A 27,913-nucleotide genomic window follows, 5' to 3' on the forward strand; every position below is an offset into this window, starting at 1 on the left:
GAGTAAAAACCTTAAAGTAGCACAGAAAATGATAATAGAAAGTTACAACATTTACAACCTGGGAGGCATAAGAGAGCTTAACAAATACTATCTTCATCAAACATGTTTTCGATGTGGCTTGAAGGCAGGGCTTAAAGAGTTTAAAAAAAAAAAATCATTGCAAGTCCAGCATTTATCGAAAGAAAATGTGGGTTTACTATGTTGATAACAAAGTTAATTGTCTGGTCTCAACAGGTATAATCGCCTTGGAACATTTCCACCAAAAAGCATGGGAAGATATTAAAAACAGGAATGTATGCACCCCATGCAAACCTTATCTAAATCTTAAGAACTAGGTTATACTTGAGTACCATAATGTCCAATGAAATCTAGCTTAATCGAAATGTGATGGGACCTTCAGGCTGTTATTTGGCCCACTGTAACTGCACTGCACGACCGCCACACTTCAGCATTCCTCTGCCAATGGCATCCTCTAACCCTTCATCCTAATCCATGCTAGGTGGCAGCAACGGGTTCATTTTGTCTCTGTAATAAAAACTACTCATCATGAGAAGGGACTATAGACCTGAATTATCACTAAACTTTTTCCCCGGCCAGCTCCTCTTTGTTTGCAGTGTCCATGAGGGATTGCAAATCGTGGTGTCTTCGGTACTCCTTTTATCTTATATTTCCAGTAGCTCTTTCTTCAAATGGCTTGTTATACAATGTACGTCATTGATTTATTGTTTTGACATGACCACACAATGTTTGCTTCAGATATCACTAACATGAGCTGAAAAGAGCACATCTTTTTTTGTTCTTTTTTGTGAATGTTGAATGAAAAATGTAAACCCTTTAAGAGCAGCACCCATCATTTTGCATCATGTGTTTTCTAAATCAACAGAAAGGCTGGCACTGGTCCCTGCAGAGAGGACAGAGTTTGGGTTTAAATAAATGTTTGTGGCTAAACCACCAGATTTTAGATTAATCCTCACTGAGATTATTATTTTAATAGCTATTTTCATATCTGTCTTCATCACTACAAAGTAAGGTTTTTAGTAGGACGTCGGGTCATTTAAAGGCCAGTGTACTTTAAAAGTCACAAAACAACCTCAAAAGGGCACGAAGCGTTTGTAGTGAAAGTGACGTGCAACACCTTAAAAAAAAAAAAACTCAAAACAACTACAAACATATACGTAAGGGGCTCAAAAAGACAAAAAAAAAATCAAGGGTGTAACCATGATATCGACATTGGGGGGGTCCAAATGACATTTTCCCCCCGTGACCACGCTGTAAAATATGAAAAAAAGGTCATACTGTAGCATGTCGTCCAAAATATGAAAAAAAGTCATACTGTAGCATGTCGTACAAATTTATGAAAAAAAGGTCATACTATGGCATGTCGTCCAAAATATGAAAAAAAAGTCATACTGTAGCATGTCGTACAAATTTATGAAAAAAAGGTCATACTATAGCATGTCGTCCAAAATATGAAAAAAAAGTCATACTGTAGCATGTCGTCTAAAATATGAAAAAAAAGGTCATACTAGAGCATGTCGTCCAAAATATGAAAAAAAAGTCATACTGTAGCATGTCGTCCAAAATATGAAAAAAAAGTCATACTGTAGCATGTCGTACAAAATATGAAAAAAAAGTCATACTATAGCATGTCGTCCAAAATATGAAAAAAAAGTCATACTGTAGCATGTCGTACAAAATTTATGAAAAAAAAGTCATACTATAGCATGTCGTCCAAAATATGAAAAAAAAGTCATACTATAGCATGTCGTCCAAAATATGAAAAAAAAGTCATACTGTAGCATGTCGTACAAATTTATGAAAAAAAGGTCATACTATAGCATGTCGTCCAAAATATGAAAAAAAAGTCATACTGTAGCATGTCGTACAAAATATGAAAAAAAAGTCATACTATAGCATGTCGTCCAAAATATGAAAAAAAAGTCATACTGTAGCATGTCGTCTAAAATATGAAAAAAAAGGTCATACTAGAGCATGTCGTCCGAAACATGATCAAAATGTCATACTATACCATGTGAAGGGTTTCATATAAACAGCAGTTGAACTTATCATCTAAAATGTGAAAAAAAGTCATACCATAGCATGTCGTCCACTGCACAACCATTTTGCTGGCTTTATTGCATGCTTGCCTTACTTATATAACTTTTAAACATTTTAGCGAAGAGCGATCAACGGTGCAGTGGTTGGCATTGTTGCCTACCAGTCAGAAGTTTGCAGGTTCGAGACCCGCCCTGGAAAGGATTAAGTTAACATCTGTGATGAAAAGCTGTGTCAAGGGCAAGAATCAAACCTGCAACTCTCTGACTGGGAGTCAACAGCACTAACCACTGCACCACTGTTCTTTCTTCATTAAAAAGTTTAAAAGTCATATAAGTTATATAAGTCAGACAAACATGCACTAAAGGCAGCACAATTTTACAGTTGCTGGCGTTGTCATCTCACAATCAGGAAGTACTGGGTTCGATCAGGGGCTTGGAACTCTGTCTGTGGAGGATTGCATGTTCTTGCCTGGAGTGTGACTTTGTCACATTTACGACTACATGATGTTTGTTTTACATCATGGACTACATGCATGATAACACAAGTTAGTTATCCATATTTTGGACGACATATTTTACTTTTACTTATTATTTATGCAGGGACATGCAAATTCCACATAGAGAGTCCCAGGCAGGGATCGAACCACGGACCTTTAGACTGTGAGACGACAACGCTGACAACTGCACTATTGTATTGGCCTGAAAAAAAAAAATTTGAACGGAAGTCATACTTATGGCATGTCGTCACAAATAGCGCAAAAAAGTCAGTTCTTTAATGTCGTCTGAAATATGGTCAAAAAGTCATAGTATAGCATGCCGCCCGAAATATGGTCAAAAAGTCATACTATACATTTCGTCCGAAATGTGAAAAACAGTCCCTAACCCTAACCCCTAACCCTAGCCCTGCAGATTTTGGTGGTAGTAGCAAATATTCAAACGAGAACTTTGAAGGCCGAAGTGGAGAAGGGTTTCATGTAAACAGCAGTTGAACTTATCATCTAAAATGTGAAAAAAAGTCATACCATAGCATGTCGTCCAAAATTATGCATGTTATCATGCATGTAGTCCATGATGTAAAAACAAACATCATGCATGTAGTCGTAAATGTGACAAAAAAAAATAAATAAATAAAAACAATTCATGTGAAAAAAAAGTCATACTATAGCATGTCGTCCAAATTTATGAAAAAAGAGTCACCATAAATAGACATAAAATGACCTTATAGATAAAGACAAACAAAATCACCCCAAAACTACCACAAATACAAGAACGTGTAGTTTATAGTCGTTCAATGTAATTGTGTCATGCTGTTATGTAAAGGGATGGTGGGCCTTTTATATATCTGAGCTAGAGGCTCCGACATGCAGAGATTCCTCAGAGAGATTGAAAGTGTTGTTGTCCCCAGGTGTCCCTTCTCATAGTTTATTTTTCCAAAGTAATCTCAATTTTGATCGCAAGAATCTGCCGTCCAGTCATTCTTCCTGCAGCTTCATAAACTCTAGAAGATTAGATCTTATTTTTCTATCCGCAAACACTCCTTCATGCTTTTAATACATTTGGACCACTGCAATGCTCTGTGTCTGTGTTTACATAAACTGCTTCAAAAGAACTTCACCAGACACAGATCTCAACAGATTGAACAGAAGAGTGTCTGTGACCTGAATTACCCCTTCTCTGTGGACTTCTGTAGATCTTATGAAGCAAAGGGAAACATACTCCTTGTTTGTTGTTAAATATTTCAAACCTGAACACTACCTGCCAGAAAAAACAGACATTTAAATCTTAAGCTTTTTTTAAATGACATTATATTTGGCTTTAATGACCTTAATTCAAATTATTATGCTGTTTTGAAGTGTTGTTTTTTTTTTAGCTGATTCTAGTACATGTTTTAATTGTATATTATAGTTCCATTTGGTTTAATTGATGAAGTGCAATAACAAACTAAATTATTTGTATTTGTAACAGTGTTACGAACATAAAACCGAGGGACAGAATCTCGTCAGGACAGACGTGGTGTGGTTGATGTTTGAGCACAGCCAGGAACAAACGGTGACTAAGATGAAACAGTAGTCGCCTTATCTCATTTCACAAAAAGCTTCCTTCCCAGTCAGGATGCAGTAGGAAATGCACAATAAACAGAAACTGAACAGCTGCAAAGAGCTTCACACGTTTTTTTTTTCCTCTCAACCCTCGTCTTCTATTTAAAATCGAGACTGCAGCTTCAGTCTCGACGCTCAGGCCCCTTCTTCTCAGTCAGTCAGTCAACTCGTGTTCAGCCTCACAGCTTGACACTCTGTCCACTCAAACACTGAGCAGCAGTGTGTTTGTAGAAACGTCCCGATGTACCGATGCTGACCTCTGACTTCCCTGTCAAATGGAACGAGTTCAACGTTTAATAGGTCATGCTTATATAATGAGGATAGTGATAAGAAAATAATATACATGCCTCTGGAGAAGTGTTCTCCAGAAGTGTTATTAAGAGGTGAAGGAGACAAAGAGTTAAACAGAGGACAAACTGTCCTTAAATATTTAGTCATAAAAGTATGTGCCTTTAGGAAAGAGAAATCTAGTGGATAGATAGATGGATGGATGGATGGATGGATGGATGGATGGATGGATGGATAGATAGATAGATAGATAGATAGATAGATAGATAGACAGACAGACAGACAGACAGACAGACAGACAGACAGACAGACAGACAGACAGACAGATAGACAGATAGATAGATAGATAGATAGATAGATAGATAGATAGATAGATAGATAGATAGATAGATAGACACTCACCTTCACTGATGAGACTGCAGTAGCAGATCTAGAAGACTAGGGGGCAGTATTGGCTTTATTGGTTTGGGCTGTGCTCAATCAGAGATTCAATGCCACTTGGGAACAGGGCAGCAGTTATAATAGAAACTGAGGAGCTCACACAACATCTCAGTATGAATGTTTTATGAAAAAAACCAAAAACAATCATGCACACTTTCCAAAAGACAAACATCCAAAGCAAGTGAAACACCATTTACATATGAACACCACTGGTATTTTCAGCATACCTCGTTTACCACATGAGACCGAGCACAGATAAAAACCTGCCACTTGGTTAATGCAGCCCACAGCAGCAGCAGCCATGAGAGTTACTAGACAACACTGTGCTCTATACACCATTCAGAGCTGTAATTCAGATATCAAACGAAGGCTGATGACTTTATTTACTGTGTCGGAGTACGGCCATGCACAGCTCTCCACTAAACACCGTGCTGCTGTGAGACTTGCCTGTTATTTAGATCACCGTCCTCCTCTTTGCAAATGAGAGATTCTGAAGCAAAATGAGGTCAACATCAACGTGTCATCAACAACAAACTGAGACAGTGATATCAGAGCTGACACATCAAACAGCAACCACAACAAAAAAAACATGTTACCCTTAAATTCAATTAAATGTCTTTTTAGTTACACACCTCGGGGGCATTGGGGACAACACAATGATGAACATTTGGTCCTGCAGTAGAGCCTCACACATATCTGACTTTTAGTTTGCTTCATCAACACCAAACATGCAAGTAACTCACACAAACCGTCAACATGGAAGAACCAGTTATCTTTTTAGGTTGTGCTGTCTGCAGGCGATCTAATGACAATCAGATCAGTAGATTTAAAACAGTATTAAGACCACTTGGAACTCTTCGGAAGCATTCGGCAAAACATTATTGCAAGGGGCAGGTAAGTGCGCTGTGAGACAGATGGTTTTAATGTCAGCAGTTAATGAAAATAACTGGCTGAATTTAATAAGAGCAAGCAAGCCTGACATGAGGGACGACACGAGAGTCAAACCGCAGAATAATTAAACCTTTTTCCTCATCATACTGATTTGCATGATTTCAATTTGTCTCGTTGATTGGGATCTGTCCTACCTAAGCCAGCGCAAATGAACATTTGGCCTGACATTGAATCCTCAAAAAGGGACATGAATGCCAAGGAATATTTTTAAGAAAATTCTCCTAGTTTCAGCTCTGTGGTGGGGACAGTTTTGTGTAGGCTCTATTTAGATCCAAGGTTAGTGTATTGATCTCTGAATGTGTACCCCTTTGGATATGTTGTTATGAATCATGAACTCATTTATGACACAAAGTAAGTAGAATATGAATCCATCACAGTCATGCAGAAAGTCCTCAGAGCATGCGATGACGCGTCACTCTTCCCGAGTCCTCCAGCAACCCCTCCGGCGTCAGTACAGTGGAAGAGGCTCAGTTCATTCCTGCAGTGTGGATCCAGGCAGCTCGTTGGTCAGCGTGTGCCAGCGCTCCACCTTCTTGCCCTTGTCCTTCAGACAGTCTATCCAGTGCTGCAGAGTTTCTCCCTGTGAGTGGCACCCTAGGGAGACTCCCCCTTACCACAGCAGGGAGAATAGAGAGACTTCAGTTAAAGGGCAAAATTTATGCAACACTAAAAAAAATTTGTCAGCATAAATGAATATTTGTTTTTACAATTATGCATGTTTTTGTCTGGCATTACTTTTGATGTTGTGTTTTGTAACAGGTTGTGTATTGTAAGAAGTGTAGGCGTATCTAGCTGCACTTTCAACCTACACTTTTACAGTCCATACAAAATCTTCTGCATTGTGTTGCTATTGTTTTTTTCCACAACTGCTTGTGTAATTTCAGAGGGACCAATTTACTTGTCCAGTTCTCTTTCAGAGAGAACCGCAGCCTGAGACAATATCATAAAAGAAAATCTTTCAACTTTAGATCTAAACTTTAAATAATCAATCAGACATGTGTTAATAAATCCTTAGTTGTCACTAAAATTTCTTATTATTGTGTCTAATGATTGAAAAAGTGTTCAGATTGACCTATATTGTCCTTAAAAGGGTGTTACATTGTTTGAAATTCACAAGAGACGGGTAACAAGTAACTTTGTTCAAAATAAAAGTGAGATACTCGTGCTTTACTCCTGGATTAGTTGAAAAGGAAAAAGTATAATTTTTTTTTTTACTATTTCCATTTACTAATACTTTTATTACATCACATTAGCGCATTTGAACCGTGATGACTCATGATAGTGTAGTACCAGAAGATGGAAACATATACTGTTTTAGCGCTCAAAATGTGTAAAGAAGTGCACTAGTTTCTACAGAGCCCAACTGTTTCACAAAATTGCTGAACCCTTTTACAAAAGTGAAGCTATAGTTTTTAAAGATTAACACCCTTGGTAAAAAAAAAAAAACAAGTGGGCTTGGTGCCATCGACTGGAATGGAAGGACCCTGTTAGTCTTTCTGTGGGATTTGTGAAATAAAAAATACCAGACTTGACCTTTAGCTACTATTTGTGAAAAAATAAATCTTGACTTTAAAAGATCCCAGAAAAAGCAGAAGCATGCAAAAAGTCACTCCCACTCAGATTGCCAGTTTAAACCAAATCTTTAGCCGAAATGTCACAGACTACCGTCTGGTGACTAAACCCTGCAAATTACACCCAGGGCTGCACTTGGATGATTACATATAACAGAGAACATCTTAAAATATCTTTGGCAACATCTGCCATGGGCACAGAGTTATTAGACTCCTCATAAAGGAGCTAGCCAGCTAATTAGTGATTCCAAAATCACCACCAAGAAATTATTAGGTGCCAGTGTTTGGCGTCTACTCACCTATGAAGTCGTTGGACTTTCCCAGGTCGTAGTCCCACACTGTAACCTCCAGCGTCTTGGTAGCTAATTCAGAGAAGGAGATTTCATAGAAGAACTCCTGGATGGAAAGAAAGCGGGAGAGGTCAGAAGAGCACACCCAACACACATGTTGCTTTTCCTCCAGCCCTCTAAAATGCTCTCTAATGAGATGGCAGATAATACTATGCAAACACTAATTGGCTATCTTGCAAAAAGGTTGCAAAACCTTGCACGCAGGGCAATGTCTCTGTGGACTGTACGTCTAAATGAGCTGTCTCTTTACATTTAACCAACGCAAAAATGCTTCTTGCCCTGTTATACATGCACACACAGAAAACATGGATGTCTCACCTCATTAAACTCTGGGTTCAGAGTCTTTTTCATGACTGCTGTTTTGTGCTTGGATTTCTTCTGAACGTCTGGCTTCAGGTACCTGAGACAGAGAAGTGTGATATAAGTCTGGTCATTATCATTCACATCTCAGAGCTCCGCTGAAAAGAAAGTGAAGCACCAGAAGGTAGCTACCTGGAAATACCAGGGATAGCCGTTCAGGTCAAAGTAGGTTCATGCACAGAGGAAATCATTATGTTCTATCAGGAATTACTGTTAATTATAGATTTACTGGTTCTTGCTGTCATGTTTCTCTTACTACATTTTTAATGACCTCTGAGGGATGAATCAAAAAGAAAACCCTTTTAATTAAAGGATGGTTTGACATTTTGGGAAATACAATTACTCATCTGCAGAGTGTTATATAGCCTACGTATGCATGCAACTCCGGTTTATTTAAATGTTTCTCTTTTTTGTGCCTCTGTGCGTCATGCTTGTTTTGCACTTTTCACCTTCGATGTTGATTCAGCGAAAGGAGAAGTCGCTCAAAACAATGTGCAAACAGTGTATAACGACGACTGGCAATTTTGTTCTCATGTTGTTTTGTGTGGTTCCTTGTTTCCCTGAATGTCTACAACTGAGTTAGACAGTGGGAAGTGGTCCATGTGGCCATATAGAGCTAGAACAGCACAATAATTGGAAATTATGTCAGATTGAAATGTGCCTACCAGCTTAGTTTTTTTTTTGAACAAACAAGATGTAACACCTTCATTTGTGATGAGGTGATGAGTGGAATTAGTTAGCTTGGACCATAGACTGTATATAAAAGTGGACGTAGCTTCCGGGTCTGAAGGCCAACGTGGAAGTGCTCGGCTTGAAAACGGCCAAAATCCAAACTTGAGGCTTCAGAGCAGTTTTCAAACCAATGGGTGAAGTCAAGGCTGGTTGCCACTTGGCTACCGGTATCCCCCTGTTTTCAGTCTTTGTGCTGAGCTAAGCTAACTTGCTGCAGGCTGTAGCCTCATATGCACTTTTATAGATAATCTTCACATCTAACTCTGAAAGCAAATAAGCATGTTTCTCAAAATATTCTGAACTATTCCTTTAATATTAATGAGAGAGTTGGATAACAAAATAGAAACCATCTTGACTCTATGCTAAATTGTCAGCCAGCAGATGGTTAGTTTAGTTTTGCTCCAGAAAACAGGCAGAGACAGTCAGGCTCTGTTTTAAATCTGCCTGCCAGCATCTCTACAGCTCATAATTAGAAATTACATTTTATTTGTTTAATCACACAAATAGTGTGGTTTCACAACAGATACTGTCCCAAATTACTTCTTGGCTATTTCACATCTCCAGTTTCCAGACCTCTGGAAAAACACATTTCATCTTGGGAAGGGCTCATTGTCCAAAATGAGTCCAAAATGTCCAAAATGTAAAATGCAATGCTCCATCAAAACAAGAAGATTAAAGAACCAAGTTGTGGAACACAAAAATGTTGTCCGCACAAAGAATTCTGATTATGCTATGTGACATCACACTATGTGGAACATTGCAAACACATTGAAGGTGATAGAAGTTGTTGAAAAGGACATCTGAGGAGGTGATTGCCTGAAAAGACTACTCCCACATAAAACCTTTTGATAGAAATTTCTCAGCCTTATTGATGAGACCGACTTTTCTACTTTTTTTTGTGAAACGGAATAATGAGGTCTATGCACTTTGCGTGGTCAGTGTGTGCTTGTGGTATAGATTGATGCATTTCTCATGGGATAACTGGTGATTTTTGTAGTCAATGTGTGTTTCTGGTGTTTTGTGGTGGAATGGATGGATTTGTTTCGTGTAAACCTGGAAAGGATTAGGTCAACTCTGACATGTTAACCACATTGTGTTCATTTCATTATGGACGTGTGGGTTTGTCCACCCTCCTTCATTCAACTCTTTCCCTTTTCTCCCCTTTTGAAAATGTGTCACCTCCTCACATGCTTACACACTGACTTACCACAACATGGAACAACATGCTGTTTGGTTTTTTTTTGGTCTTCATGCCAAGGTAAGCTAGAGAGCTGCTGGTTCTCACTTCATAATAAACAAGGTGTTCTCATATCAGTCTTCTTGAATTTAATTTCCCACCAATCTCCCAAAGGTTTAAGTGTATTATCTGTGAAACTATCCCCGTGTGAGAACTGATCAGCAATTCCTTCACCAACACAGCACAGACTGAAAAAGCTCAGCATCCCTTCGCGAGCTGTCATTAAATTCTCAGGATATTTTTAAGCCAGCTGGAAGGAGCGTCGCAAAATCACTCTTCACATTGGCTTTCCACCCACCACCCACAGCACGGATAGCATATGTTCCCACACGCTCTCAGACACAACAAAGCATCTGGGAAGAAGCTTCCGCCAAAGGGCAAGGATGTGAGCATGCATCCAAAATGAAACAAGGTGCTCCATGTGATTCTTTGGATGTGTGAGGGACGTGTGCGTAGGTTCGGTGGATGTAAGGAGGGAGGGAGAAAACTTGAGTATGAGGCATGACGAGAGACAAGAAGGGAGATTTGTGTGCACTGAGGTGAGACAAGCACGGTGGCCTGCATGTGTGTATGCATGTACGAGTGATGAGAGGTTCTTTCGCTTTTTTTAAAATTATTTTTTTTACTCGTTCCAGAAACAGCCTCAAAGCTAGAACTAGCACTCAGGAAAACACTGAGTGAAGATAAGGTTTTAAAGCTCATTTGTCCACTTCCTGTCAGGTTGGATCATTCCTCTCAGGGACCTTCCTGCCCTGCCTAGTACGTACGCACGCGCACGCGCACGCGCACACGCACACGCACACGCACACGCACACGCACACGCACACGCACACACACACACACACACACACACACAGTATTGCGTTTCTATCGTAAGTGAGTAGTGAGTCTCCATAGAATCGCTATGACACTTACAATACCACCCAAATCTGTTTTCCTTAATTCTGCAGCTCCTCCCTGGTACAATATACCCGTAACATTAGATCATGTCACTGCCTTGCAATCAATTTCTAAGGCTTTCTCAATGCACACACACATGTTGTTAATGGTAATTACCTGGATGAATGAGTGACATATTTCACAATGGCTTCCATTTGAGTGAAGACCTGCCCTCATCTGTCACTATTACCCGAGGTGATGTTTACTCAAGCCATCCGTCACTCATGAGTGGCGACAGAAGGTGATTCATGGGGTTAATATGAGCCAAAGGTCAGTTAAGACCAAACACAGGTGTTAAGGTGTGAGTGACACCGGAGAGGTCATCATGAAATGTCAGTCTATCAATCCAAGCTGTGTCCTGTATTGATTATTTAAAGTGTGTCCAGTCATGTGCTCGAATATTTGGTTAAATAATCGCATGTTTTTCATTCAGATATAAATTTCACTAATTTTATTAAAATTTACACCGATGATGACCTGAAACATTATGACCACTCATGGATTAGGTGAAGCACAATGATTATCTCATAGCACGATTCATGAGGAGGTCTGGGATATATTCAATTTTAACACTTTCCACCATGGGGAGGCCACCTTCTATGATTAAAATGTTTGTTGCATTTGTTGCGTTTCATTTCGGTTGAAACTATATAACACTAGTTGTTACGTGAAAAGGTTTTTTCAAATCTCATTCTAGCCTTATGTTAAGGATTAGGAGACTTATTCTTAAAAAAATTCTCCTAAGTGTCTCTTATCCATGGAGCTAAGTGTTGTTGTTTATGGCCTCACAATTGTGTTACTGACTGAATATCTGGATTTTTTTTTCAAGTGAAAGTTTAAAAATATAACTGAGGGCTTGAGGGGTTCAGTCAATAGTCGGTTCTTGTAGTCAACATGTTGGATGCAGGAGAACTGGGCAGGTGTAACGACCTGAACGACTGTGAAAATAGACAAATTGTTGCGGCCAGACGTTAGGGTGAAGCATCTCTAAAACAGAAAGGCTTTTGGGGTGCTCACAGTCGAGTTCTGAAGTAGGACAAACCAGGAGCTGGCACCAGTGTGGTGCTGGATCAAGTGTAATATGCAGACGCTCCAACTGTAACCTGGATTTGAAGGTTCTGCTGCTAATAAGTCCTGGTGCAGATACCGTAGGGGACTTTCAGCTGTCTTATAGGGTGCATCTCGGAGCGGTTTTGGTGGCACCAACAACATATAAGGTCATAGTGTTTAGGCTCATCAGTGTAAAACTCATGATATTCAGTCAGTGATCTGATCTCGTCCTTACGTTTTAACATAGGGGTCGGAGTAGCCATTGACGTCCATGGCTGCCAGGTGGGCGCAGCGTCTGACGCCCACACAGAGCCCCCCACGAGCTTTGTCCTTGGCCTCGCCCTTCCCATCACAATCGCTGGCTGGAGGTAGGTACTGGAGGCAGAGCAGCAGCCGGCCCCTCTCCTCAAGACTTCTCTGCTGCTCAGTCTCCCACTGAAGAAGAAAGAAGGGATACAACAGACAGAAATATTAATAAAACCAGTGAGAAAGTGTGTGCGCTGCATTTGTAAATGGTACATACAGAATTTAAAGGATGCTTCGAGCATTTGAAGTGATGCAACGCTTTTGTGCCATGACCTGTTGATGAAATATTAAAGTTCTTCTTTAAAATTGCTTTTATTGGTATATAAATGTTACCTGTGATTGAAATGACTACGTGTAATGTAAGAAAATGATCAGCTCACTGTGCAGTCCCTGGCAGAGATTTTTAATGACTTCCAGCTTATTGATTTGTTTTAGCTGCCTATTGTTTCACATTTTCTCTTTTGTTTTTATTCAGCCTCAGCAAGCAGCTGTTTACAATGAAAAAAAGGTGGTGGAGCTCAAAACAAAGCTAAAAGCGGTGTTGGTACAGGATTGGTGTACTGTAACTGGTTCATTAATGATTGTTTTGACCTTAGGTAGAAACAGATCAGCTGTCTCCAGCTGTGGTGCTCAGCTAAGCTAACCATGAGGACTCAAACACGACTATATATTAATGCTTATGTGTTTGTCTGAAGTGTAAATAAGGCCCAGCTGTTTGCCACCACTAGCTATTGATTTTAATAAAGTGATCACAAATTTCAGAGTTGTGTTTATATAATCATTTGATGCAGTTACAATCCAATTTCAGAGCCCCAGTTTTTTTTTCTTGTTTTTTTTCTTTTAGACACAAGTGATTTCAGAGTCAGTCCTCTTCCACACATATTATTGGGTAAATTAACCGTGAGGCCAAACCAGATAAGATAACCGGACTGAAACGACTGCCTGTGCTTCTCACAACATTCAAGGTTGTTTAATGTGTCTTGCCCGCATGCAAAATAAACACCCACAAATTTATCTCCTTCCCGTTCGTCTGTCACCGGGTCCATGCCGACGCCTCTTTTGTTTCCACCTGCCTAATGAGCCGCTCTCTGTCGATCTGTGAAGGTCTGAGCTGTTTTGTTACCGGATACCTGGTGCAAATTACCCTCACTGATTGCAGAGTTTTTAAATCTCCTAGTCATTGACGACAGATGGGCGATCTGGCTGTTGGCAGTAATAACGATTCCCAAAGAAAAATATACAGACACGGAGAAGAGGGTAAGATAAGAAAGAGAGAATTAGGAGAAAAGAAGAGGGCAAGCTGTTGAGACAATTATAAAAAGGGAGGGAGGAGCATGGAGGAGTGCGTGGCATATTGATCGCCTTGGCTGTATCCACCCCTTGCCTGAAGATAAGACTTTATGAGAGATGGAGCGATACAAAGGAAGGGAGAGACGTTTCGTGGAAATACAGCTGTGACAGAACTGAGGCTGTTCCGTCTTCTCAGGTAAAACAACACAGACAAGTCGTGAAAATCTATCTAGTGATGCAAAGTCCTGAAATAGCAAACAGTGCGTCTTTCCTATAAATAACATACATGTATCGGTGCTGTTGGCCATGATGGTGAGTCACGGGCCTGTGAGAACATCGTTTTTCCCTTCTTCACCCTCTGTTGCTGCTTCCTCGCTTTCTTTCATCTGTCACTTTGAATCTGTTCTGTTGTTGCGCTTGTTGTCAAATGCTTTGGTAACAGTTTGATGTTGTCCGTAGAAAATACTCGAGCCACAAGCGACGAAGTGCATTAATATGACTTAAAGACCCACGTGTCGGTTTGTCCAAGAAGACAGGTTTTTGCCATTGGACTGATTACGCTGCTGTTTGTTATTTGTTCTCAGCGATAGTTGGGTTTGTCTCTGAGCTGAGACAGATGAGCTCAAATGTTAGATGAAAGTCACTGAGCTCTTTAGGTGTGTCGGCTTATGAAAGAAAGAAGAGCAATACATTACATCGGAGCAAAGGACAGAAAGTACTTTTAAAGAGAGACTATTTAACTAAGAAAAGAGGAAATGTGATATTTCTTACAAATAAAAAATTGAATACATATACTGTTTACAGCCTCTTCTGCTTCATTCAGTTAAGAATTTGATCTTGTATGACCGCATGGTCGCCGTACTGCTGTATAACGGACATTAGCGAGTCACTTGGTTACTCGGCTTTAGTTGCGACCAGGTACACTACCAGGTTTTGGGTGTGGTTCGAATCATTTGCTGTCTGTTTGTGTTTGAGTTTCTATTATTTCATACAGAAATAATAAATTATCACCTAACTATTGATAAATACTGCTGTCTAAACTTTTTTTTTTTTTTTACAGCAGACACTTGTAGGGGAAACTCTAGTATATTAATGATGCCTGCATTCTGTTTAGAGGAGGCCCTGTTGGTTTACTGTCAGTTTACTGGGACGCTTAATGGAACTGAGCCTTCTTTATTACACCTGTGCTTTCCCTACAATGACAAGTCAACTTGTCTGCTGTGAAAAAGGTCTATAACAGACATTACTTAGTTCACCAACTTTATGATTCATCTCTCTACTTTTTATCATTTTTCTGTGATTGTTACTTTTGGCCTAATCGGCTGGCATTTACCAAAACTTACATAGTTTCACTTTAAGTAGTTGCGTGTATTTTTGTTTTTTTGTAACAAGCAGCCATTATTTCTCATATCTTTCCACATGATATGATAATCAAACTCAATTATCCAGTTAAGCCGCAGTAATTTTGAAATGCACTGCACTTGATCAGAAAATGAATGCAGATCTGTCTGTCTGTGAAGATGGTCATTCATCCAGGTTATGGTCAATCTAAGCGTTTTGCAAAGAATTTTCAAGAATTCAAAACAAGGTTCGGCTGCCTAACATTCAAGTTAATGCTGACTTAATGGATTTACATAATGCAACTCAGATTTTCATGTTTTACAGAAATGAATGGAAACCATTCAACATTCACACTAAGATGATTTTCACACTTATAAGTGATGTTTGTCAAGTAAATGTAACTTCTGATAAATACTATCTGCAAGCCTTGGTCAAATTTAACATACAGTTAAACAAAGAGGTGAGAGTGTGTAGGGCCGCAACTATTGATTATTGTCATCTTTAATTATTCAATCAATTTCTTAATGACTCAATAAAGTCTTTGGTTAATAAAATGAAACTGTTTTCTTGACATTGCCTGTTTTTTCTGATCAATAATCTATTTTGAAATATATTTTACACCTAATCAAATTGCAACCATCTGAAATAGAGCCAAGCAGCGAGGCTTTACATCTGATAAGCTGGGACCAGTTTATGTTCAGCAAGTTTACTTTACAAATTACTTAAATGATTAGTCAGCTACAAAAAAAGTATGAATTAATTTACAAATTATGTTATCACTCATCACTGCCTGGACAAAAGCAAAGCCGTAAAATATGCAGCGATGGTGATTCAGAAAAGAAGACAGATTAAGAATGATGAAGACAGTTTTGTTCTAGAATGAAGATACAGGCTGTATAATGACAACAAATAGCATCCTTGGACTAGTAACAGGTTCATTCTCATAGTTTTATGTTAATGCTTGTCAAGCTCTGTTAATTAAGTCCCATTGGACAAGGTGACCAAAGCTCCCCACAAACTGTGTGTTGTCCTTTCTGACAGGTTGAAATATGGGCCGAAGGGACAGACCGAAAGAGGGTCATGTTGAACCGAACAGACAGAAGAGTCACGGTGCTCACCTCTCTCAGGTAGCAGGAGATTCCTCTCAGGGCTGTGCTCATCGCAGTCGGTGAAGCCAGCTGGAAGCATAGCAGACAAAAATAGGCGAATGAGATGAATAAAAAGTGGGGATGACTGACAGAGAAGCTACACATGTAGGTTGGATGAGCAAAGGATGAAGAGAAAGGGACAGATATTTAGCCTATCGAGTGGAGGGGTGAAGCCACTTTGAAAATTACAGGTCTCACACAGCGTCTGGCTTGCAGGATGACAGAGGGGCTTTAGCGTTTGATCGCAGAGTGGCCACCACCGGGGTCTCAGGACCAATCTAATACCAGCGGCTCTTTGCAACTCATAAAGAACAAACACCCGGCACCCTCCAGCCCATTTTCACCCACCTCTGCTTTTATTTTTTAATCCATTTGTTTCTCATCTCTCTTGCTTGCTGTCTATTGAAACTCCAACAGCCCCCCTCTCGTCTCACCGTTTCTCCTCGCCTCCTCTGCGTACCCTTTTCCCACGTGTTGACATTTAGCCAGCACAAATAGCTATTTGTGGGCTATAGGAGTAGAAATGTTGTCTGTTTACCTCACATTTGTAATTGTAAAGAGGCACAAATCATCTCAGCTGGCCAACATAACCAGCAGAATACACTATATGGCCAAAAATATGTGGGCACCCTGGTCTTTGTTTACAATTTGTTTGTCGCTTTTCTTGGTTTGGGCCCATTTCTTCCATTTAAAGGAAATCTCAACAACAAAGTGTGGTTCAAAAGCAAATGGCCTTCTCAGTTGAAGAGCCTGCACAGACCCCTGACCTCAACCCCATCAAAGATTTTTGGATGAATTTCAACAGTGACTGAGAAACCAGCTTTATTACTCAGTGTCAGAGTCCAACCCAGCCAATATTAAAAAAAATCTGGTGGAAACATGGGAAGCTGTTACAGACACAGATTTAAAAGTTTTAAGCATTCACTCATGGGTGTAACGCTTGGCTGCCCACATACTTCAAGTGATACTGTGAATCAGAATCAATTGCATTTGGATTTATTTCAAACCCGTCTTTTTCTAAATCATTAGTGCCTCTTTCCAATGTGGCCAATTTATTGTGTACAATTGATTTTATGTTTATTAATGGTTACTAATTTATTTATCAAAGAAAAGGATTTTTCACAACCTGGCAATAAAAATGTCCTCCAATTAATACAATATCTGATTTGTAAAGCATTTAATTGGTTTATAAACCATTAATTAAGTTGTTAGGTACAACTTTTTGTGAGGGAGGTCGTATTAGAAAGGAATTTGTGAAAAACTCTAAGTATTAGACTATTTCTTGGCTAGGAGCTCAAAATAGTTCAGTACATATCCTTTGATAAAATCACATCTGTGTTTAGTTTACAGTTTAGTTTAAAGAACAGAGATATGTTGATATCTGGTGGCTGGAACCATACGGCAGTCGGGCTTTATGCTGAGCTGTCCGTCTTGCTGCACTAATAAACACATTTGTTTATGAATATTTTTTTACATAGCAAAAACAAATCTCCAATGTATTCTGTTTTTATTCTCGCTACTAATACAACCATTTGTCAGTGTTTAATGTAAAATAAAGTGGGAGCTTGGGTGAGTTGAGGTATTTTGGGACATTGTGTACAGTTGCTTCTTGGATGCATTTGTTCAGCTGTTTTGCTAACCATGCTGCAGAGATTGGACAGACATGTTGGGGTTTTATAAGTAAGGAGACCCAGGTGTGTCTACGAAATATCGATGTTTTAACGCCTCCCTGTTGGCATGTAAACAATTTTCTCTCTTCACCTCATTCTCTCCTACCGCTGTCTATTCCTCACATCTTTACTTTCAAATATGCAGTTGTGAGTCAGACAGAAAGCCTTGATATATTTCTACACTACGCTCCAGTCATTTATTTATCTCATACACATTCATTTTCCTCTTTCCTGTCCTTCTTTTTAGTCTTTCCGCCCCACTCTTCTTCTCACAGGAGGTGGATGCTCCAGACAGATGTTAAAGTGTTTGGTCTGGTCAGGCTTCACGCGGCGCAAGGCCACCCGCGACTCCCCGATGAACTCATTATGTGTCAGCTTGTCCTCGTCGCACACAGACACCCTGGGAGTGAGAGACAGTTAGAAGCAGAGATGGGCATCAGCATGAATATAAAATAAGAGAGGCTGATTTACGAGGCGGGCACAGAAAATTTAGACAGATGAAGAAGTCTGTTGTGTGCGAGGGAGTGCGGTTGTCAAAAAACATAACATATTATGACTCATTGTAATGTTGTGGCAACAATAACGTGGAAGGAAATTGTTGACACAAACAGGACCTGAATTAAAGAGCACACAGTCAGAAAATCATCAAAATCATCAAAATCAAGCACATGTGTATTGACATTCCACAAGTATTCCCATTTCTACTTCAGTGGGAATTCGGATAGTGTGAAAGTGCATCATGCAAGGTTAAGTCAATCCATATTTATGGGCCTGGCACACTTTTACAACTGCCATAATGTCACCCAGGGTGGGAGTAGCAGAGAGGAGTGAAGGAGATGGAGGGAGCCCATGTATGTGAAATCAAAAGCTGAAAAATGAAGGATGGAGTGTGGTGTGTGAAAGAAAGAGGTAAAAACAGAACCATTTACTGCAACTAAATCTGTGTGTGTGAATCAGTGTGCAACAGGCTAACTTTAATCCAACGGGATTGCCTTTTTATGACCTTTTTACATAAATGTGAATAAAAGACAAGCAAGGAGAGGAAGAAAATTAAGAAAGCAACCTAAAGGCACGGAAATACAGACACAAATGTGCTTCCTCTTGGTGTTTAAAAAAAAAAAAAAGTTTTTAACTTAACTAAATTCATAACCACAGGAATGAAACGCTGCAGTCACCCGCTGCCTGCTGTTTCCGGTAATAAAAACACAGTATTGCAGAAATGTGGAAGGTGGTACAGGCCAGTTGCCTGGGGACACCAGATATGTACGTGCTGAAATTCCCAGAGGTAGTGTTGAGTCTAATACACACAACAACAAAAAAAACACCCTTTAGAGCAAATAGCAAGAACATAGGAAAGATGAAGATGGAAGAAAGGAAAACGCTGCGGCAGGAAGATAAGTGAAGTGGAGTACAAAGAGAGACGAAGTCTGTCAGAGCTGAGAGCTGAAAGATGGTGAAAGATAGACGTAGGAGAAAAGGACAACGGTGACACGAAGGGCTTGAGGATGGAGTGGTGAGTGAGTGTACGACTGCTCAAAGAGTCAAATGTGAGGGGAGAATACAGAGTCACTATGATGTCGGCTGGATGTAAGGGGACTCTTACACAGCATGAAATAACGTGAACATCATACTGTCATTATGATAGCTCATATATATATACACTTTTCTTTCAAACAGCTCTCAATGTCAGCAGAGCAGGGTGATGAATCTGATCCACGCACACTGTCACCAACTTAAACATCCATGTCAGGCATGTAAATAAGAATGTCCTCCGACAGTGAGGAGTTCAAACGTCCATTCAAAGGACTCTGCTGCTGCTGCAGGGGAGGTGCATTGAAGCCTCATAGTGACTGATTTAAATAAAGCTTTGGGTAAAATCTGCAATAACACTTATTGTACTGGTGCTTATAAAACCCCATTTCCACCTTAAAAAAAAAGATGAAAACTGGTCTTACTAAAAACAGATAATAAATCGAGACTTATAAATATGCTCAAAATAATGCTATTATGTGTAAAAAGATTTGGACCTAAACAGTGTAGGCCTGACACAATTATTACATAATCACCCGATTGAACTTATTTGAGCTGACGTTTTGCATAATTGTCATAATTGTTTCCATTCAACTGTATGAAAATAGCTGAATGAAATGAACCAAACTGTTATATTTCCATCACTACTATTTCATGTCATTTTCCATCATTTGAGGTTTGACTGTAGCTTTTTTAATTACATTATCTTATTGTGCCCCCCTCTCATCTGCTGTGGTTTAATATCACTAGTACATCGTTCATTTGGATTATTGGTACCTGTTAGTGTCTGTAATTTCTTTGTATATTGAAATAAGTTTCAAAGTTGCTTTTTTTTTGTCATATTACAAAGTGAAAAAGGCAAACATATGAATGCATGTTTCAGTGCACCTAGCCAATAAATGGATACTCTGTCATAAGGGGTATTATTAAAATATGATTGGGTTCATACTATGATAGTGGCATAAAATGAACAGAAAAAAACCCAAATAAATCGTTAATTGAAAATATTTGTATAACCATTAATTGTCAGCTAAAATGTCATGACTGTGACAGCCTTAACTCGAAACTATGAAAAAATGACATAATAGACCACTGAGTCAAAAAGTGGACTCTCTAGCTCATAATAGTTTGTGCATTTACATTGACTTTGCTGTTTGTGCAAGTAAATATCATAACCTGATTTCATCATTACCATATCCTGGTGTTGAGAAACCTGATTGTGCTACCTGGAGTACTTCAGAAGAAACCAGGATGGTGTTGCTTGTACACATCTTGGTAAATGATTTCAAACGTCAGTGATTGCAGTGTGCGATGTCAACATGTTTCCTGAAGTTAAACTTCCTGTCTCCTGATCTTTCCATGCCTCTGCTGAATTAACACTGTGTCACAGGGTGGTGGTAGGGCCAGCTTCTTTAATTTCCCCCGAGAGTTCATCCGTCGATCCTATTTAAATCCCACTCCCACGTGTAGTGTGGCAAACTTTCAGTCATAGGCTAAGACAATTCACAGCTTTTGTCACCTCTTGAGGGGGGTCAATGAAATTAAACACCCCGCAGTGCTTAGTCTGACCTCAATCTGTCACTGCAACTTGGTAAGAGAAAGCAAGAAGCCAGACGGAAAGGAAGATAAAGAGAAAAGGATGGTTTAGAAGGAGTGAGGAGATCTTTTTTGATCCTAGTGGACAGGAGAGACTGAGACTGATGAGGAATGGAGGTGAGGTGACAGAGGATCTAAGGATAAGCACAGATAGGAAGACAGAGGGAGCAGAGAAAGACCTCTGTGATTGAAATAGACGATAAGAAATCCTTTGTAAGCATAGATCAGCTTTCTGATAGGAAAGACAAAAAGAGACGGACAGGACATGAAGAGGACAGAAATAGCTTCTAAACCAAACATTTACCGGAGTGTTTTGCGGTACATGTCTTCCTCGGTGATTCCACAGTAAGTGAGCGTTTCGTTCCACACCGGATTTAGCATGTTGCGAACAGTCTTGGTTTTCAGTTTATTGGCCTGTGAATCACAGCGAAGAAAACATGAATGGAAGTCAGAGCTTTGTCAAGAAAGTGCAAAAAGGAAACAACCGCGGCAGGAAAACAACTTTAATTCATACTGGCTCCCAGGTCACTTTGTTTTGCTGCAGAATATATCGGTCTGCACTCGCATTTCTATCTCACAACTCTGAAATGATAGCATGATTGAAGAGTACACTCAAAAGTCCTCGATGCCAGGAAACTGAAGGTCTCTTTTAGTTATAGAAAAACACAGGAACAAATTTATGATCTGACAATAAAATCAGACCTTGCAGGCTCCCGGCAGAAGGTGCAGCTTGACGTAGGGATCAGCCAAGCCATTGAAATCCATCGGCTTCAGACCCTTGCATAGGAGATACAACATATAAGGCATACACAATGAACAGTGGAGGACAGTGTGCAAACTTCAACCACTCGTAATGAATTCTGAAACAACCACACTGAGAGGTGCGCAGTTCATTTCAAATTGAATCAAGCAGGGGGTGGAATTTTAATTTGACGGGTGGTTTCAATACAACAGTGAGTCACACCATAAAAAATATGTAATAAATTCATCAAGAGTCTATTTTAAGATCTCAAAATTTCTTTTTCTAAAGAAGTGAAATTTCAAAAATGCTTTTCTGCTGTGAAAATGGAGCAGTTGTGGGTTGAAAATATTGTAAGAAGTTCATATTTTTATGTAAAGCTTAACTGTCATTTCAACAGGTGAACTACTGGAGTAATGTGCAGGTCTCTTTGAACCACAATCATGACGTTGAAAAAGTCATAAGACTGGGGAGGGTATCTATGCTCCCAGGACTCTATTTTTCCAGGGTCCGATGTTTCCAAGGTCCTATGATCCTTGGGTCCTATGTCCTGAGAGTCCTACGTTCCAAACAAGACTAATAGTCTGCTGCTGGGCTAAAAACTGGTTTTAGAAAAATAACTGTTGAGTAATAACTAGAGTCTCTCTGTGCTTCGGTGGACAAACTGTGTGCAGTTGCTGTGATGGCGTTTCAGAGGACAGTACTCACCTTCGCTCTGAGGACTGTGCAGTGCAGCGAGCTGGTGGCTTTCTCGTACAGTAGGTCAAACTCTAACGTCCCCAAGGAAGCTGGAAGGCAGTAAATAAAACCTCATACATAAAAAATGTGTGCCAGTTACGTTGTTAATTGCTTTTGTGGCTTTATTACCTGCAAAGAAGAAAACTGACTTTTCTTCACAATCTGTGGATAATTTAAGTTGGATTCTAAATATTTAAACTAAAAATTTTACGCATTGAACCTTTGAACGCCCTCTGTTTCAGCATTTCAAGTGAAAACTGCCGTTTGTAATCTATTCTCTGAGATCCAGTGTTAACTTTATTTTTATTCCTCAGCTCAAACAGCTTCATCAAAACCTGATCATTATTTTCAGGTGACTCACTGTTATCGTCGCTGTCACAGCTGTCAATCTCAATGGAGGTGTCCATGCTGCTCATGGCTGACAGTGAGCCCCCTCCACCTGCAGCCCCTGGTAACAGCGGTGACAACAGGTCGGTGCTCCTTCCTACTCCGCCGACAGCCCCTCCACCTTGACCTCCACTGCTAGGGCTGAGCGTGGTGGGAGCTGCCACCTGATTAGGCGAGAGTGGCTCCGAGAAGGAGGAAGTGGGCGAGAGGCGAGGGAAGTAGGCAGAGATTTGACGAATAGGGCGGATGGGGCCTGGGCAGACATCGATGGCCATGTGCTCCTGGATGGAGATGCCTAAACGTTTTCCTTTTCGCACAGTCATAGGGCTGGGAGGGAAAAGATTTATAGTGTTAATCACATTTGCTTTCAGCACTGCAGCAGTTAAAATGTTTAAATGCTGAAGCAAGAGGGAAGAGATCGATCCAGTCAGTGTCTCTCGAGCAACACCAAGTGAAAAAAGAAATAAATGAAGATTCTCATTATACAGTGAAGAAGAACTTATAAGAACCCCAAACTGCTTTCCTGTTGAAAACTTCTAGATAATTAGATATGTTTAAAAAAAGACAAAAAAGAAAGGCGTTACACATGGGATGACAAAATACGGCAGAGGACACATTTCTATTGAATAAATCTTAATAAACCCAAGCCTATGAGGAAAGATAGAGGATAGTGGACAATAGGGGTCTGCCCCAAATCCTAATCATCCTTGATGAAATTGCGGTGTGTGAGCAGCTGAGGCAAGCATGTCATCTAAAACACTTAACAATCCTCCAGGTAATTACAGAAGGAAGTCTTAAACAAGCTTAAACGCTCTTTGGCACACTCAGATGGAGAGAAGAGTCTTGAAGATTATATAAAGTTATGGTTGCAGGGAGTGGAGTTGACCACGAGGCTGATGTGTCTGCTCTCTTCCCAAAATAAAAAAAAGAAGGGGGTGGATTACAAATATCTCACAGCTTTTGTTTTCTAAAGACAGCAGGGCTTGAGGGGGCGTTCTGTCCTCAATACTGAACAAATCCCCCCTGGACTACCTTCCGCTCTCGCTGCATTAATCGATTGAAACTGAGAAGTTAATATTTGCGCGGTGAGTATTTGCACTTACTCTGTGTTGTCTGTAAGTTGAGTTGTGAGAGGTTTAGTAAATATCTAAAAGATCAGAAGTCAGACAGGGATGTTTGAGGGGATAATGGTCATTTTGACTTTATTTTGATGACTGAAAATGGTCTGAAATAAAACTCCACAAACAACAAGCGGTGGGAAATTAAGAATAAGTATTTTTTTTGGATGATCTCTTTGCTGTCATTAGAGGAGTTGACAATCTCAATGTTGCATACATATTAAAGACATAAATATATATTCATCCACCTTCTTGGCAAGAGTTCAATGGGAAGATTTATACGGATACTCTCCTGTCCTGATAAATGTGTTTCTACAGCAAGCAGGTTCTTAAAACAAGGGGAGACAGCTCGTCAGCTCTTTTCAAGAAACAAGGTTTTTGTGCACTGCCAAGAAATAGTCCCTCACATACCTCCCTGTAAAACCAGACCTCCAACAAATGACATGTAATGTGTGCTGGTAAGTGGCTGCAGGCAGTAGCTTAAGCACACACATGGCATTAATCTTCTCATTGAATTCTCCCATAGAAATACATGTAGTTCTCAAATTGTTGAACCATTTGCCACCTGACAGGCATGTGGTTAGGTAACCTGGTACATAGGTGCAAATGCTGTTAGCAGAGAGTTTGCGGTTCAATTCCCAGATGGCTGTCAATCTCCTGCTCTCCTGCTCTCTTTCTCTCACCTTTGCTGTCTTTCTTTCCTGCAGCTGTCTAATAATGGCAAAAATTTCACAAAGAAATTTAAAAAAAAAGAAAAATTGAACAATTTCTTCTTTTTTTTTCTCCGGCTAACACACCTGTAATTACTGTGTATTCATGTGTCCTTCTGTTTGCGTGGTCAAACCCAGTAAACAGATTAATTTTAGAGCCCTTCACTCATCAGGATAAAGTCAATATAACCAACGGTGCCCTGCAGAAAGTGGCTCTGAAGTTGTCGCCTCTGACTGTTGACCTTCAGCAAAATTACAGGCAGCGAGGGTAATTTGTCATGTATGGTCCAGCCACTGCGCTGTGAACACAACGGCGGCTGATAAACACCACAGCTCATCCAGGTTTCCGTTGGCCGGAGATGAAACAAACTTTTGAAAATGGCTGCAGTATGCCAGCCAAACTTTTCTTGACCCATTTGACTGAAAGGACGCTGACAGACTTCTGGCTCTAGGCTGGTAAGTGATGGACATCGTGCCTTTTGAAAACCAGCAGCAGCCAATTTGCTACCACTAAGGACCACAATAGAACAAGTAATGACCTCTGAAGCGCTGAACAACAAATCAGAGTTCTGCCTTTCTCTGTTGCCACTCAATGAAGCAGCACAGAGATAACCTCAGACTCCATTCCTCAAATCTGAGGTGAAATAATGTGGAGAGAAGATAAACCAACGCTCATCACAGACACAGTAATTCATCTCAGTCACACACAACAATAATGCAATGAAGCTGCCCTCCAGTGGAAATAATCTCAAGTGGACAATTGCCAGGCATTAAGGGGAAGGTGAAGAGTTAATGAAGCTCCCGGTGATGATGATGATGATGGTGGTTGGAATTGATTGAAGGATTAATTAACATGAATGAGCTGGTTATAATGATTGCCTTTATGAGAAGAACATTATCCCTCGAAGCGCACACACACACACACACACACACACACACACACACACACACACACACACACACACACACACACACACACACACACACACACACACACACACACACACACACACACAAATATAACAATATATTTACACAAGCCTTCCAGAAAACATACATGCTGATACACTCCTGTCAGATCATTAATTCATTTCTACACACACACACACACACTGTGCAGCTTGTTAGCGGGTGTCTGTTGATATAATGTGCGCAGTCAGTCGCCTCCCAGTTCTAGCAGATGTGGCCGTAAGCTGGAGCAGCAGCAGCACCGCCGCCACCGCCACCACCACCACCAGCAGCAGCAACAACAGCACACGTATGACCAGGGGGCCCGGTGGCTTGCAGCTCTCTGGGAAGCAGAAGCTCGCAGGGAGCTCGTGATTGATCGCTCTCATGCTGCCAGCTGGAATCCCTCTCATCTTCTCTTTTCATCATCATCTGCTTGTTGGGAAGCGTGGCAGCGCGCACGCACAATAATAAGGTGGCAGATTTCCCCTTCACACTTTACAGATTTTTATGTGCTGAGGCTCCATCACATACATGACTGAAAGCACATGGCTGAACTACTTTACATAATTCCTATAAACTAGAAGATAATGGGCCAACACTGCAGCCATCCCTCTCGCTATTAGTTATGCAACCATATACAGTACCAAGTACGGTATATCATGTATGGTCCCCTCGTACTAATTCGTAAGGTTACATGGGTCTCCAGCTTTGGGAGGAAGGATTGAAGGTGTCAGGTTCCGACAGTCAGGAATATCTTCGTGCAACATGCGTCCTCCCCTCCTCCTGTTTTAGCTCCTTCACTTTAAATTAGAGTCATTTCACAGGCATGGGCACTCTCTCCCTTAACCTCCACCTTCTCCACCTCTTCTTCTTCTCCCTTCTTTATCTCTCACATGATCTCTCCGCCAGTCTTCCTCAGACACCTTCGTTCCACTTGTAGGTATGTGAGGGTCTCTCTCTCTCTCTCTCTCTCTTTTCCTCCCTCTCGGCTGTTTCTTCTTCTTCTTCCCTTGTGTCCTACATACAACGGACCCCTGCGGCGGGCTTCGTTCACCTTTAAATAACAAGCTGCTGGCTGACAGGCAGATGGTATAATATAGTGCTGCACAATGTAGCTACTCATTAGAGCTTGGTGGCACGCGTCATTTATAGCAAACCACAGTGACAGTGAGCACTTGTCAATTAGAGCCAAGTTATTTTCAGGCAGCCAAGGATGAGTAAACTTCAGTGTGTGTGTGTGTGTGTGTGTGTGTGTGTGTGTGTGTGTGTGTGTGTGTGTGTGTGTGTGTGTGTGTGTGTGTGTGTGTGTGTGTGTGTGTGTTAGAAGGTGTGAAAAGGAAGCGAAAGAGCAGGTAAAAAGATACTGAAACAGATACATGCCACATGTTGCACCAACCTGCTGGGAGACTGGTGCAGAAGATGTGTCCGTCTCTCAGTCTGTGAGTTTATCTCATGCTCACTTAAATTAACAAGGCAAAAACACACATACATGAACCAAAGAGACAAAGTGAGGATGCAGTGATATCAGACAGAAGGTGAGGGAAAAAGACAAGACAACATCTCTGAATAAGTGTGAAACATAAAGGTGTATTTCATGCGGGGAAATTAGGAGAGAATTAAATATTCCCAGCCCTGTCTGTATTCCAGAATAAAATGATAAAAATGCTGACTTACCTCAGTGACAGACAAGTGTGAAACTCCTCATAAAAAAAGGGGGGATTCCAGTGCGAAGAGGAGAGGGAGACTAACTAACAGGTGGCGAAGAGGGGAGCAGAGAGTGGAGGGGGAGACAAAGAAAAAAAAGAGAGAGAGAGAGAGAGAGAGACTGATCGAGCTCTACGTGTATCATTAAAAATTAAATGCGTGGATAGTTCAATTTCAGATGAAAACGAGGAGCAGAGGGGAGAGATGAGAGCGGCATGGTGGAGGAGGAGGAGGATGGAGGGAGTCAAGAGGAAGAGAGAAAGGAGAGAGAGAGAGAGAGAGAGAGAGAGAGAGAGAGAGAGAGAGAGAGAGAGAGAGAGAGAGAGAGAGAGAGAGAGAGAGAGAGAGAGAGAGGCAGCAGGGAGTTATTCCTTGACAGTCTGTTGTGCATGTGACTGTTTCGCCTCACTCCCTCCTGCATCCCCCTACCATCACCACAAACACACACACACACACACACACACACACACACACACACACACACACACACACACACACACACACACACACACACACACACACACACACACACACACACACACACACACACACACACACACACACACACACACACACGTATGTTCTAGTACCATAAAACCACACACTTGTT

The 27,913-nt window shown here is 40.6% G+C and overlaps 1 protein-coding gene across 1 annotated transcript; it reads right to left on the reverse strand.

Annotated features, from left to right (window-relative positions):
- Window positions 1-4,993: 4,993 nt before the first annotated feature.
- On the reverse strand, window positions 4,994-27,595 carry LOC138617014 (double C2-like domain-containing protein alpha). Its single transcript, XM_069691656.1, has 11 exons — window positions 27,274-27,595; window positions 22,795-23,147; window positions 22,404-22,483; window positions 21,659-21,733; window positions 21,261-21,370; window positions 18,104-18,230; window positions 16,131-16,190; window positions 12,311-12,510; window positions 8,076-8,157; window positions 7,707-7,803; window positions 4,994-6,445 (listed from the first exon to the last, which is right to left on the reverse strand). Exons 2-11 carry the CDS (start codon window positions 23,141-23,143, stop codon window positions 6,309-6,311), a joined length of 1,317 nt encoding a protein of 438 aa, XP_069547757.1. The 5' UTR covers window positions 23,144-23,147; window positions 27,274-27,595; the 3' UTR covers window positions 4,994-6,308.
- Between the last annotated feature and the right edge of the window lie 318 nt (window positions 27,596-27,913).

This window comes from Brachyistius frenatus, unplaced genomic scaffold (assembly GCF_029030835.1).
Source record: "Brachyistius frenatus isolate BFR_SWC_R1_liver_20210118 unplaced genomic scaffold, ASM2903083v1 Contig_11, whole genome shotgun sequence".
In the NCBI taxonomy this organism is placed as follows: domain Eukaryota; kingdom Metazoa; phylum Chordata; class Actinopteri; family Embiotocidae; genus Brachyistius; species Brachyistius frenatus.